The sequence below is a fragment of the Parus major genome, chromosome 4A (assembly GCF_001522545.3).
Source record: "Parus major isolate Abel chromosome 4A, Parus_major1.1, whole genome shotgun sequence".
NCBI classification, from domain to species: Eukaryota; Metazoa; Chordata; class Aves; order Passeriformes; family Paridae; genus Parus; species Parus major.
In genome coordinates, this window is record NC_031772.1 from 15953244 (window position 1) to 15967836 (window position 14593).

The 14593-nt window shown below is 45.2% G+C and overlaps 2 protein-coding genes across 2 annotated transcripts; one reads left to right on the forward strand and one right to left on the reverse strand.

The window, feature by feature from the left end:
• The first annotated feature begins 28 nt into the window (after positions 1-28).
• On the forward strand, positions 29-8314 carry GCNA (germ cell nuclear acidic peptidase). Its single transcript, XM_015626204.3, has 10 exons — positions 29-322; positions 1156-1202; positions 1640-1691; positions 2068-2141; positions 2289-2729; positions 3063-3231; positions 4305-4449; positions 5246-5384; positions 6254-6458; positions 7368-8314. Exons 1-10 carry the CDS (start codon positions 78-80, stop codon positions 7618-7620), a joined length of 1770 nt encoding a protein of 589 aa, XP_015481690.1. The 5' UTR covers positions 29-77; the 3' UTR covers positions 7621-8314.
• An 868-nt stretch (positions 8315-9182) lies between these two features.
• BRCC3 (BRCA1/BRCA2-containing complex subunit 3) lies at positions 9183-14290 on the reverse strand. The gene is made up of 8 exons (XM_015626205.3): positions 14152-14290; positions 13711-13830; positions 13005-13092; positions 12259-12347; positions 11663-11718; positions 11048-11179; positions 10641-10684; positions 9183-9920 (listed from the first exon to the last, which is right to left on the reverse strand). Exons 1-8 carry the CDS (start codon positions 14254-14256, stop codon positions 9769-9771), a joined length of 786 nt encoding a protein of 261 aa, XP_015481691.1. The 5' UTR covers positions 14257-14290; the 3' UTR covers positions 9183-9768.
• Positions 14291-14593: the final 303 nt, after the last annotated feature.

A 14593-nucleotide genomic window follows, 5' to 3' on the forward strand; every position in this document is an offset into this window, starting at 1 on the left:
GGCAGAAATGGGTATTTTGGGTTGGAATAAGCGGAATTTCCGCGGTGTCGGAAGGGGCGGGGTTGGCATTGCCTGCCATGTGCGCATGCGCGGTGCTCCGGAAGCGCGCGGGCCGTTTGAGCGCCATGGCGGGAGCGGCGGCGCGAGCGGGCCCCGCGCTCGGGCCCGGCCCCGACCCGGCCCCGGGGCTCCGCCACCGGCAATGGCGGGACCGGGAGGGGAGCGGGGCCGGGCCACGGCGGGCAGCGAGCGGAGCACCGGCCTCGGGCGGGAGGAGCCCCGGGAGCGGCGCCGCGGGGAGCCAGGACTGGCGGGGTGGCAGGTGAGGGGTTGCCGGAGGGAACAGCGGCCCAGCCCGTGTGTCCTGACGTATTAAATTATTAATATAGAGAGTTTTCAAATGTATAGCTATTTACTATTTAATTTAGATCTACATATACACACACATACATACATATATACACTAATATGTACATACATATAATGCGTGCGTGTATATATAAATACGACATACTGTGTTGCATGAAGTACGTATTATGTACATTGCTTTATATAATTCTAGATTACGGCCTCGTTTGTTTTATGGTGATTGGTAGATATTACCAAAACACGTGTTTCAGAATTGCAGTTCTTTTAAGGTTTAAATGATGCCCATTTAAAATAAAAAAGCCGTCTTCCTGTTTTTTAAAGCAGCTGCTTAACGTATTTTTGAAGTTGTTAATGTTTGATTCATGTTCTCATAAAATAAAATAACCAGTTTGGTAAGGGTATTGTGGGCTGCCTCTACATTTGCATGGGCATAGCAGTCCGGGTGGTAAATGCCTCCACTCTGCCTCTTGAAATAGCTTTATGACAGCTGCTGCATTGTGCTAAATATTCATGGCAGCTCTATTAAAGTACACTTTATGCAAATGCAGCTTCTTACTCATCAGTGCATGGGTTGGGGTTTCAGGCTTATTATAACACACTTCTCTGACAGATCACAGACCATGTGTAAGACAAACGAGCTTTCTATAAAGAGTTAAAATAGTTCAGCCTATTTGGGACTTCGTGTTTTTCCCAATGTATATTTGGTTCTCAGCGTTCACGGGTGTTTCAGACCAGTGGAGATGCAGATCCTGCTGTCACCTAAAATTCTGCATTTCATTTTTGCAGCAGTACCCTGTACTTCTCTTCCAGCAGTGATGATGAATTTGAAATGTGTAAGTAATGGCATGTTAGTTTTTGTTATGAAAGAGTACAAAAAGGACGTGTTTCTGTCTAATTATAGTGAAGCATTTTTACACGTTACTTTCATTGCTCTTGCTGCAAAGTAATTCTCTCCTTGCAGTGCAGTCTTGGTGTCTGTGCCACAGGGAGTGTTCTTGAATTGCCTCAAGTTTGATTCTTTTTTGCCTTGAATTATATTTTTATTATTGTCTCAGTTTTGTCTGTTCCCTGTCACTTGCTTCCTTCTTGGTCTCTAGAGACTAAAAAGCTGCTGCCAGCTTTGAGGAAGTGAGAGTTGAAATTATATGTGAATATAATTTTTTTGCTTTTTGAAAATATTTTAGACTGAGTTTTTACTAGATGCAAACTTTAAAAAATGCTTAACAAGAGACATGGAACCTCGTTCTTAATTAATCTTTTTTTATTTCAGTTTTAGCTAGGCTGAAAACTCCCAAATCTGTTTCTAAAAAGACAGATACAAGGTGGGTGCTGTCATTAATGAATTTTCTGTGTTCATATTTTAGTTTTCTGTATCATATTTACTAATCAGAATACAGGAAAGCAATCTAAAGGTGCATTGATTCATAGGCCAGTCTAGGAAAAAGTGCAGACAGAACTGTTACATCTTCAGTCATGTTCAGAACAAGTGTAAAATGGGATATTTGGAGATGCCCGTGCTCTTGCAATTCCTATTCATGGATTTCATGGATGCAGTTGGTGACATTTGCTATGAGCAGCTGATAATGTTATATTGGGTGGCTTTTTTTGGATTGCTGTTTCAGTAAGACAAACTTACTGCTCTATTTTTCTGCTTACTCCCACCTTTATTCCACACAATTTGCCTTCATTTTTTTTCAGTTTGAAAGACTTCATTGATGACTCAGATGATTTCTTCTTGGATTTGAAAGTGAAAAAGAGCACAACCAAGAGTGGTAAGCAATCATCCATAATGAAATAAACAAAATTATTACTGTTCTTTGTGTTTTCCTATCTTTCAAGGGATTTCTTCTGTGTTAAAACAAAGGCAGGTCTCCTAAATGCAACTCCCAAAACTTAAAGCTCTTTCTTTTGAATTGCAGCACGGAAAGATCTTCAGACCCCAAAAAAGCTGACAACAACTCCTGGAAAGAGAAACACTTGCTGCCAAGAATTGCAGTATCCAGACACATCAAGTGACACTGAAGATTCTGTCTTTGTAGAAAGTCCATGGCATAACCACCAAAAAGAGAGAGTGAAAGACTTAAAAGAGAGTCAGCAGAACATAAATCTTTCACCTCCACAGAAGCAGAAAGAGTCAGTTTTCAAAGGCAGTCCAGATTTACTTGTTAGAAGGAAAGAAAGAAGCTGTGAAAACACAGAAAATAAATTGCCAGCTGTGGCACTAGGACACAATACAGGGGTGGAGTCAGATAGCTCAGATGACAGTTTTGGATCTTTAATGGAACGGATAACAAAGCGAAGTCTACCCCGAAAACCAGTCTTAAGCACAAGTAAAACTGTCTTTCAGCCAAGCACAACAGGTGAGCAGGCCTGAGCTAACTTGCAGTGGTAATTGCCTGGTTCTTTCCATTTGTGTGGCATCAACCTCTTGAGGTGCAGTCCAGCACCTTGCAAAGGATTTTGGTGCAATCAAAAATTATTCCTCTGAGCATTCAGAAAAGTCATCTTGTGCTATCAAGATGTAAGTTTTTCACTATTGCTTGGTTTTTTTTGTTTTATTGATTTTATTGTAGGTATTTTTGTTTTTAAAATTAAAGCAAATCTGATGGATTCTTCTGGTGGTTTCTAATGATTTTGTGATGTATTTTTTTAATGTATGCTGTGTAATCCTGTGACTCTTCCTGTTGAACTAGAAAACATCAAGCCACCCTGCAAAGATGCACAGCCTGTGAAAGGGGAGGGAGTCAAGCCAAAGCCAAAATCTGTTTCACTTCAAGGAACACCTCCCATGGTAACAACTCCTGCAAGAATTCCTGGGAAAGAATTGGTCAGTTGCTCACAGTCAGCAAAGACAGAGAAAAGGTGAGTGTTTCTCCAGTGTTCCTGTGTTCTACAACAATTACAGATGGACAAAGAGGTGTTAAGCATTTTGCATAGGATGATGTGATTCCTCTGCTGCCTAGAAACTTCTACTCATTCAGCATTTGTTAATGGTTGGGTAGCTGAGAACCAGAATTTTCAGTCTCCAGTATGACAGGGAGAATATAAACTGATCTCTGCCTAGGGGAATTGATGACAAATCTGACAAATGTCAGATCTTCTTTGTAAATGTTTTCTCTCTTGCTAATCCTTGTCTTGTACAGCATGTACAAGACTGGCTCTACAGATTTTATATATCCAGCTGCTTACCTCTGAAAAGATACCAAAACTGATTCTATTAGTAATTAATGCCTTTTAAACAAGAGTTTTGATTGCTTTTTTTTAAATCTATATCCTTATAACTTGGAGAAATAATTTTTCTTTTTCTACATGTGGATACATTTTCGGCTTTTCAAAATAATGCATTTTTCATTTCTAATAGCTGCCCTTATTATGCCTTCTAGCCATGTGCTGTTTCCTTTAATCATTTTATAATGGTGTATACAATACTAAACCTTTAAATGACACCTTTAAAGGTATCAGTTACCTTTGTCAGATTGCTGTAGCACTGGAGTTAGTAATCCTGGTGGAGTATCTGCTTCCCCTGAAATAATTCCTGAGCATTCCTGGACCATCTTTGTCTGTTTCTGAAAATACACCTTTATTGTGATGATCATATTAGGGCTGTTGATATATTGATTAAATTTTGGTATAGTTGTGGCTCATTGTGTCACAAAGTCTGAGTCTCTTTTTCTACTTAGGAGTCCTCATAATCTAATTTTGTGAATTAATGAAGTAACTGTGGGACTTCTGCAACAGCTCTGCCCCTTCATGCCCTCAGAGGGGTAAGAGGACAGTTATGGGCCTCATGAGGGCAAACTGGTGCAAAGAATCAGGAGAGGTTTATGCCACTTGAAGCATCCCTGAGATCTTTATTGGCTTTCAAGTGGCCATTTTTCCCTGTATTTTTCCATATCTCTGTATTTCAGCAAACTGCTTAATGGCTTTTCTTGCAGATTCAGGGTATGCTCAGTGCCTGATTGTTTTTTGCAAGATCTTTCAAATCCAGCTTCCCACTATGTGAAGTATTTCAAGAAAAATAAAGAGGAGCTGGCCCAGAAGCTCTACAGGCTGTTTAATAGTACCATCTTTGAGCAAAAGGTTGGTTTCAAAACAAGAACTACCATTCCAAAATACTGGTTTATATGTGACTCCTCACATTTTGATGTGATTGCTTTTCATCCTCTTCAGATTGTAGAAGTTAAGCTTTATAGCAATGGGCTATGTTTGAATTAGTCCAAGCAATTTCTTCAAAAGGGGTTTGTCACCACTGTGGTACAGCAGTTTTCAGCTTGGCTTTGCTTTCCCAGCTGTAATGGAAATGCTGCACATAATCTTTGTTCCTTCCTATGAGATGTTCATGTCTGCCTTTCTGGAACAGATAAAAAGGTGATCCTTCAAATAACAGTTTAGGGTGAACATAAGGCTACAAGTTGTGTTTCAAAATTAGGGTTCAATTTCAGTGCTGTCTTCACCTGGGATCATCATCTGGGATATTGGGGACCCTCCTCTGGTGAGAAATATCCTTGAAAGGAAGGGTGCTGCCCTCAATAATTCCAGTGGGATTTCCCCCAGGAAGGAATGTGGTATGCAGATGAGAAAATAGTGTTGAGCTGACAGCCTCAGGTCATGATTTCACATAAAACTGAGCTGAACAGACTCACTATTGCTGAAGCAGAATATTTTACTGCCCAGTGCTTCAGCCCTGTACCTGGAGGTATTTGGAGGTAGAATAGAGACACTAAGGACTTGTGTCTCACCCTGCCTTGTGAAACCCCCATTGTTGGTTACAGGAAAACTGATGGTGGGAGTAAGAAGTCATGGAGGGGAGTTGGTATCTACTAAGACTTGTTAAGAGGTAGGAGAGGGCAGATTACTGCACTGTTTTGTTTTTCAGTTACCAGAAGATATGGTAATAATCTGGAATAAGAAAATGAGAAAAACAGCAGGGTATTGTGTAACGGGGCAGAGGGAAGGCCCTGAAGGGAAGCGTTACGCTCGCATTGAGCTCTCTGAGAAAGTCTGTGACTCTGCAGGTAGGTCAAAGAAAGGGTGTGTTGATTCTTCTTTGAGGAAGCAAGTTTTAGAGATGAAAACATAAATGTGATGCTTAAGAGATCTGGAACTGGAGCTTGCTTTGAAATGTAGTTAAATAATACTACCTAATTTTATATTCTCTTGTATAAATAAATAAATACCTGTATGGATTTATTCCACAGCTCTTCTAAGAGGCTAGGCAAATGTACAAAATGTGAGAACATAGATGTAGTCACACTAACTGCAGTATTGTTTATATTTCTTAATGATTTGAAGACCTACAGGCATGGTGTTACTCTAATTCTGTGTTACAATGGCAGTGTAAAATCTGACTTCGTCCATCACAGCAACACACCTTGTTGATAGTATTTAAAGCTGGAATAAAGACAGGTCAGTGCCAAATTAAGTTCTGTTATGTGGTACTTGACTGTTATTTATTTCTCCCTCATCCCCTCTCAATATGGGAAGATGAATCATAAAATGGTTTGGATTGAAAGGGATCTTAAAAATCATCTTGTACCAGCTCCCTGCACTGGGCAGGGACTCCTTCCATTAGAACAGATTTCTCCAATGGCCTTAAATACTTCCAGGGATGGAGCAGCTTTACCAACCAAACAAAAAGACCCAAATATATTAGGTGTGTGTGGGAGTAACTAGGATGCAGAATTGGGGCTCATCACAAAACTGGAAGTGCACTAAGTGAGACCTTGTTTTTGGAGCATTTTATCTCATCAAGACATTGGTAGTTCTAACCTTCAAAATAATACTTGCATCTTAATACAGAATGAGTGTCAGATGCTTAAAGCAGTGACCAAAGGTGAGTTTGTTTTTCCCACACCTGACTGATCTTTATTTGCTTTACCTCAAGATCGCCTCCGGGACACGCTGATCCACGAGGTTTGCCACGCAGCCACCTGGCTCATCAACGGCGTTCGGGACGGACACGGGCGGTTCTGGAGGTTCTATGCCAATAAATCAGCTGTAATTCATCCAGAACTGCCAGTGGTGACACGATGCCACAGCTATGAGATTAATTACAAATTCACCTATGAGTGTGTTCGGTGCAAAGCTACGTGAGTAGTGTTTTCATCTTGCTGTGTGTTAACTTTATAATTTGTCAGTCTGCTGTGTCTAGGAATCAGGGTTCTCTGAAATTGTAAAGCAATTTGGACATTCTGATATCAGAGAACCTCAGTATGTGATTCCACATTTGCTTCCAGGTAGTTTAAATTCTAGTTCAGAGGTCAGGACCGGCAGAAATGTCATCTGCAGACCATTGGTGATGAGAGAAAGTCTTTAGGAAGCAGTAAGAGATACGTACCTAAGCTTTGAAGCAACAAATCCATATAAAAATTGGGCACAGAATATTTGGCAGTGATTAGATACTAGATAAAACTACCAGAGGAAGCTTCCAGTTTAAAGTCCTGATGACTTGAAATTATAACAGCAGCTTCACAGATGTGAGCAGCACTGTGATGGGAAGGATTGACACTAGGACACAGCCTATAATAATGACACCATTTATGGCTTTTTTTTACATCAGGATCTGGTGTGACTCCCAGAAGTACTGGGAAGGAAACACCTCACATACCCTGAAGTATTTATCAGGATTATGCAATGCAGTAGTTGCTTAGATCTAACAGAGCATTGAGAAGATTTTTTTTTTTTTTAGTGATGTCTTTGAGGAGAAACTCCACAAGGCAGTTGATAGTTGATACATGGGTTGTGGAGGTATTTGGAAATGTTGTAGCACTTTATACTCATAGGCTGAGAGTAGAAGAGGCAGAGGAAGGAACCAAGCCTGAAGAAGCAGTAGAAGTTGTTCCAGGGTAGAAAAGTGTAACATAGATTTGATTGTACCACTTTGTGCTGTACTGTTCCCTGTTCTAAAACACTGCCTTAGAAATCTGACCTGAGCAGCAGAGGAAGGGGCCCTTTCCCATGAGTCCTGTGGAATCAAAGTCCTCGTTTTTGCCTTTCAGGATCGGGCGGCACTCGCGGTCCCTGGACACGGCGCGGTTCGTGTGCGCCTTCTGCGGGGGGCAGCTGACCCTCAGGCAGCCCCCGGGCAAGGGGGGCACCCCTGCCAGGACACAGCTCACACCCTTTGCTAAGTATGTGAAGGACAACTATGGACTTGCTAAGAGAGAGCAGCATGGGCTGAGTCATGCAGAGGTGATGAGGAAACTCAGTGCTGATTTTGCTTTGAAAACCAAGCTGGAGGATTCCTTTTAACATCTCCATACACCTCCTTTTGTGGTGCCACTTAAATTTTGTATAGAGTAGTAAAAGTTCTGAGCAGCACTTACACATAGCATGTCTTCAGTGACTCCAGTCAGGGATTTACTGTTTCATCTGGGCAGCTGATATGCTGTAGACTCTGTGTGTGTGCTGAAGAACTGCTGTGTGTGCATCTGGCTGGGATTGCCAGAGGCAAGAAAAGTCCAGTCCAGCCCAAGTCCTTTGACTCTGAATGACTCCAAGGCAGGAAAAGGGGCATACCTGAGCTGGGCTTCAATATGGGTTCAGATTTCTCCCAGGTAGAGTTTCCTGAGATAGCCTTAGCTGTTTCTGTTAAAATTAAGTGGTAGAGAGATGGTGCTTTAAATCTATTAACAGAACCTGTGAGTTTCTCCAAAGCCCTTTAGACCTCAGTAACAACAAAGCTCTTTGATACATTTGAATGTAGTCATGAACCTCTGTCACTGACATTTCACAGACATTAAAGTAGATGCAGATCAGGCTGGGGAAAGCGGATTCAAACACTTTCCCCATAGAATGATGAGGTCTTGTCATGACTTAAATCTTTCATGTAAAATGCAACTGAATGTGTTTTGTAGTGTTTGTGTCTTCTGTAAGCAAATTGCTCAGGTTCTTAAAAATTTTGATAATCAATAAATGCTAGTTTGATATGAACTCCTGCAATGAACCAGGCTGCATTGTTTCAATTTAATCACGGCTGTGTAGGAATACAGAACCCTGGTACCAGCCCAGCTTCATGGACGTGGATCAGCACAGTCATTAACATCCTTTGGTCCCTGGGATTACTCCAAGGATCCCCATTCCAGGAGGCCCAGGGCTGCTGGATCATCTCCCAGGAACCCTCATCAAGCCTGGGGGCACTGAGGCACCACCCTCTGTTCCCCAGCAACGATGAAGATAAGGAGCATTGGAACTAGAAACCAATAGCAAAAACAACAGCACAAAACCACTGACCTTCAAAAACTGATTCCTTACTACTCAGCACTTCTGAGAAAAAAGAAAACAGTAGTGAGCAATCTACTTCCTTCAAGGAAGTTCTACTCTTAGGGGATTTGCCAGTAGAAATGTAGAAAGATTGAAAAGTCAAGTCTGACAAAGCAATGGGGTTATGGGGCTTCCACAGCTGCTAATCAATACTGGCTGTCACTGGCAAAGTGCCTCTTCCTCAGCTCTGTCACTGCAATTGTCCCACCCTTTGCTCACATGAGACACATTCACGAGACAGAACACAGATGAGGATGTACATGATGGAGGATACTGTGAAACGCAACAGCAAGAACATTTAAAGGGATTAATTCAAAACAGCTATTTTGTTCTAGTCTTGAGAAATTTCTGCAGTTAGGTTCAGCATGGAAGAATGTCAGACTCGTATATCTACGTGTTCTCTGCCCAGCATTTTAACCTCCTTCCCTCTGGGAAGGAACCACAGTCCTCTCACTGAGCCAGCAGAAACAGTTCATTTTCTAGAGAAAGAATTACATGGAGTAAGAGAATACACACCAACCAAAAAGTGCAGGCACTGGCACTTTGTAGCATTCATTTCATTTCTACTCCCAACAGCTCTAGCTTTGGAGGTCTTTATTTGGTTTGACATATGCTGAACACAGATGTCAAGGATCTTCCAGGTCTGTTCCCAAGCTTCCCTCCCACCTTCTACCTGCCTGGGTGAATGAGCAGTGATCCTGAACATTACTAGATATAACATCATGGTCAACTGAAGCTACTAAGAGAAAGCAGAAGATGGCAGCATCGGATATGACAGCAGGGACACACTTTTCCCCTCTAACCGTCCTGTTCCAGGCTCCTGGAATACATGGAAAGCAGTAGGACTGCTGTCAAAATGCAGAGGGAGAAACAAGAGGTTCCCTAGGTGTGTGCTCTCCAAAATAGGAGTCTTGAAGTGCTGCCCAGCCCCACCACTGAGCCAGAAGTGCAGGAATGGCAGACACAGCACTCCTTTGCACCAAGCTGGGGCAGTTAAAGTCCTGATCCTGGAGCTGTGCTCTTTGCTGCAAGGTACAGCCAGTACCTTCACTGAGGCAATGTAGGGCCACCCTTCAGCCTGGAGTAGTTCTTAAAGATTTTTTCATTTCACTTTCCTGAAGGGTCTGCATTTCCTCCTCACTCTAAAGCAGCAAGTTCCTCCAGCAGCTGTTCTTTCTCCTGCTGCAGCTCCTGCACACGCTGTTTGTTCTGCTCCAGTCTGTCCTCGAGCCACTGCAGCAGGGGCCCACTGATGGCAGACATTTGGCTGCAGAGGTTCTTTGTGAACACTGCAAAGAGCAACAACACATCATGCCAGGGCAACACACAAAAGACTCCGTGTGTTACAACACCCCCAAAGCCAACAGACAGTCAAGGAGACCTCCAGCATCCTGGCCATGGCAACCACAGATTGCACAGAAGGTCAGAACCAGCAGCTTGTAACAGGGAAACACCATTTCAGTGTGACCCAAGCAGGGAAGACAGACCTGCCATGAAAATCTGCACACAGCTAATCACTGATGCTAATTAATTACTAAATTTTGAAGCATCACAGAATACCTCACTTGCTGAATGTGTGAGAATGGTCAGTGGGGTAAAGAACTTGGAATAGAAGTGGGATGAGGTTCACAGTGGCAAAAGGAAAGATGTCACACCCATGTAACACCTACAAGGTGCCAGGAAGTGGAAGTGTGCATTCAGGTCAGCCAGGCACTACAATACTCAACAAATCACAAATCCCCTTTCCTGTTCCAACAGAAAAAAAACCACAACTAAACAAACCAAGGCCCAAAACCCCAAACAACCCCAAAGTCTTTGGCAATTTCAACCAATTCTACAAAGCCTGAAGGATAAAACATTCATGAACCCTGGGATTAGGGTGTTTTACAGCCTTTGTAGTTTTTATTTTAAGTTCCTAGTTACAATTCTGTTCCTGTGTACCAAGATACCACTGTTTTGATTCTGGGAGCACCACCCTGGACTGTCAAGTGCAAGAAAGGAATCCTTACCTGAGCCATTATGGATTTTGGTTACAGAGTCAAGATGGGTGAGGCTAAGGGAAGGAGAAGAAAGCAGGTTAGAGACAAGACAGCCAGGAATTGTGTATTAAACTCAGGCTGTAAAACCACCTGCCCATGAACCACAGACCGGACCAGAGGTATGCCTAAACCTCTTCACCTGCTGAAGCCCTGAACATTCATAAGAATAACAACCCATGATGGCAAAACCCCAGAATTCTGTTCCTAACCCCAGGTTCAGTTCTACAAACTTCAGTAAGTTCTACAGAGGCAGAGGAGCTGCTAATCCTTCTCAATTCCTACAGCTTTGCTAAGGCTTTGGTAGTCTAAATACAGCAACAGTAGAACATGTCAGCAAAGACAACCTTGGAGAGGGGCAGAGCCCTCAGGGCTGTTACCTGTGAATTCTCCTGTAGGCATCCTGCTCTTCTTGGCAAAGGATCTTGGGCAGCTCCACAGCTGATTCCAGACACACTTTCCCAATGGTTTCATGGGGCACAACATGAATGGGAATTTCAATCCTTTCATATCTAGAAGGGTATGAGATATAATTAAAAGCAGCAAACAAAAAAATTACTTCTACAACCTTACAACAGTCTGCCCAAGGCCTACAGTGCTGCACATCCACTTTTGGGAACACATGCCTGAGCTGACAGGCAAAGGGAAGCATTTCATAACCACATACTTGTCCTGAATTTTAATTGTAAGGTGCAAACCTGATGGCTTGACCTCTAGAGCTGGAATCAAAAAGGTGGTGCTGCTACACAATGAACTGCAGCACAAATCCCCACTCTGACCTCAGCAAATCTTAAGAGAATAAATTATCTAGGCTAAATGAATCATTCCTAAACTTTAGATTCTCTTCCAGCAGCCTGCATGAGCAGGAGACCCTGTGCAGACATCTGTACATCTGCTCCTCACAACAGGCCGGGAAGCTGCTTTATTAGAGAGAACCCAGAGAAAGGAGACAAAACAAAATACAATCAGACATAATATTCTTCTGCTCTACTCACTCTGAGCTCTTCTGGGCCTGAATAGACTGGAAACAGGTATAGAGAATTCTGCCTGTCTAAAAGAGACAGCAGAAAGTCATATTCCAAAGGCAAAAACATCTAAACCCACACATTTCTTTAGGAAGTTTTCAATAGAATTCCAGATGTTTTGCTGTGATTTGCTTGCTGGAGGTGCTTAAAGTATACATTGATAAACCCTTTAATGATGAAAAAACTCTTAAACAACAGCTGCCTGGACAGCCTAGACCTGACTGTCAGCTTATCTCACATGACAGCCACACCTCCTGGAGAGGCTGGAAGTGGGTCAGAGCTGTGTGTGCTGGGCTGGACATCTGAGGGAAAAGCCCTGGCCCATTTCAGAGCACACTCTGCAGCTGCTGCAGCCCTGCTGGGCAGCCACGCTGTGGGGCAGCACAGAGCAAACATCACTTGTTCTCCTGCCCTTGGGATCACAATCCAAACCATTCCTGCTGTGCTTCCCATGTGCTCCCAGTGCAGCTCTGCCCTCTCTGCAGGCTGCACTCAAGGACTTCAGCTCTGCCCTGATGTTTCTCATGAGCCCCTGGAGGGTTTGTTGCCATTTTTAAGTTGCCTACCTTGGTGTTCTTGTCCTCAATGAAGCAGGAAAAGATCAGCCCTACAAATCCTTGGTCCATCATCTGATACATGGCCTGTGTGCGGACATCTGCAGGGACAGAATGAGAGTGAGCTGCCCTGCTCACCTGCAGGACTGGGAAATGATTTGCCACCTTCTGAAGGGTGATCTGGAATTTGGTAACAAATGTCACAAACTTTATGTTTACATCATCACTCTGGGTGACTTAAGTTTAAACAAAAAATTTGATCCCATTTAAAATGTAATTAAATAGCAAATCTTAAAAATAGAAGATGAGCTCACAAAACCAAGAAATCATCTCATAGACAGCCTGGCTCCACAGGCCACCATGTGTTTTACCAACACATAAAAGGTACTCATGTACTCCTTTTATGAAAGTTTTCAGCTATGTATTAACACTCACAGATGTCAGAAATCATCATGGCAGGCCTAGGATCCCCACAGTTTTTTTTGCTATTTCCCACACCCAAGGTCTGTTTTTCTGATCTGGAAGAACAGCAGTAAGAGCAGGAGCTGATCTGTGACTCCTGGGTCATGTGTCAGTCCTTGGAGAGCACACACAGGAATGGACAGGGGCCCCTGCAACCCACCCAGACAATCTGGTCCTATCAGGGAATGTTTCAGACTCAGAACCGCTGGAATGTGCAGCTCTGGAGCTGCAGTGACTGAGTCCTGGGATCAGCAGATGGGAGATTCCCCCAGAGCCCAGCCCAGGGCTGCTCTTACCGACGTGTGACGGCCACACAGTGATGTGGGGGTGGGAGTGGTACCAGCCCACCACCCTCATGGGACGTCCTGTCATCTCAGCCAACCTGTGTGGGAGTCAAGGAGCTTTTGGAACCAACAGACAAAGGGAAGGGCTGTATGTGCAAGGGAAAACAGCAGTTTTAAAATGGTTTCCTATGAGTCAACAGAATTCCAGATCTCTCTGGAAGAGTGATAAGAAACAGTGCAGGGAGCTGATGGAAGCCTCTTCCCCAGCAACATCAGGAGCCACTGCTGCAGAAGCAAATTGGATTTTGTTTGTATGAGGCAACAAACAACATTTCAGCAGCTGCCCAAACCAGCATCCCTGAGTGTGTGTAGAGAAGAGGCTCCCCAGTGTAGCACCTGGAGCCTTGCTGGCCTTTCACCTTCCACTCAGCCTCCCTGCTGAACTGCCACCCCCCTCCACAAACACACTGCAGTTCTACCTGTGACCAAATGCAAAACAATGATAAAAAATTGATAAAACAACTCCACTGCAAGCACTGGAACTAACAATGACTCCGGGGAAAGGGAACTGCCAGCACAGCCCTCCCAGCTGAGCAGCTGCAGGAGGGGGCAGCTGACGGCTTCAAGCCAACTACAGGCCCAAATCACAGCTCAGGAGAAGAGCTCTGAGGTAAAGCACTTCACTGGCGAGCCTGCTGCTGTCTCTGCTGAAGGATATCTCTGCTTCAGTGGAAGCAGCTGAAAGCTGCTCTGGTGAGATCTCCACACGGTCTTTCCTCTTGTCAGAGCGGCGCAGGATTATCACAGAATGGATGTGGACGATTCGGCTGGTGTCAACCTAACGACACAGAGGGGAAATCGGTCATTCCTCAGCTAGAGAAACAACAACCCGCAGGGCACGGCCGGCTGCTGAGAGCATCACAAGGCACAGGTGCGCACCGGAGCATGCCGGGGAATGCGGATGGGAAGCCTTCCTGACTCTGAGCTTCGACTCTCGCAGGAGCTGACCTACGCGCTGGCGGCTGCCGGGGCCGCTCCGTACGCGATGCCGGCGGTCACAGCCCGCGCCCCGCCGTCCCGCGGCGCCGCGCAGGCCACGACTCGCATAGGCAGCGCCGCCACCCGCCCCTCCCCGGGGCCGCCCCTCCGCGGGCGGTACCTCTCCGATGCAGAGCCCCATGACCTCCTCCTTCTCGGTGCTCAGCGCGTGGTTCAGGCACACCAGGAACGCGTCCGCCTCCAGGTGCACCGCCTGCACCGCCATCTTGCCTTCCCCGGCCCGCCTGCCCCTCGCCCCGCCCCCTCGGCGGATGAACCAATAGCAGCGGCGCTCGCGGGCCCTCACAGCCAATCGGCGCTTCCTCCGGCAAGGCGAGCGGTGCGGTGCGGCGCGGAGGAAGGGCCGTGCCGCCCACGGGAGCGACAGCGCCGGGGTTCCGCCCGGGTTCCGCGCGGCGGCCGATGCCCGCGGCGGACCCGCGGGGGGTGACAGGGCCGGGCCTGAACGGGACGGCCCGGCCCGATCCGGTTTAACTCGACTCGGCTCGGCCCGGAGCCCGGCCTCCGGGGCCTGCGGGCAGGCGCGGGGAGGCGGCGGGTCC

Excerpts from the sequence above, each read along its gene's own strand:
- BRCC3 (XM_015626205.3), bottom strand. The coding sequence starts at position 14,256 with ATGGCGGTGCAGGCGGTGCACCTGGAGGCGGACGCGTTCCTGGTGTGC. Across the intron at positions 13,831-14,151 it reads TGGGGCTCTGCATCGGAGAG|GTTGACACCAGCCGAATCGT; the intron begins GTACCGCCCGCG and ends CTGTGTCGTTAG. Across the intron at positions 10,685-11,047 it reads GCCTACAGGAGAATTCACAG|CCTCACCCATCTTGACTCTG; the intron begins GTAACAGCCCTG and ends TCCTTCCCTTAG.
- GCNA (XM_015626204.3), top strand. The coding sequence starts at position 78 with ATGTGCGCATGCGCGGTGCTCCGGAAGCGCGCGGGCCGTTTGAGCGCC. Across the intron at positions 323-1,155 it reads CAGGACTGGCGGGGTGGCAG|CAGTACCCTGTACTTCTCTT; the intron begins GTGAGGGGTTGC and ends TCATTTTTGCAG. Across the intron at positions 2,142-2,288 it reads AAAGAGCACAACCAAGAGTG|CACGGAAAGATCTTCAGACC; the intron begins GTAAGCAATCAT and ends TTTGAATTGCAG.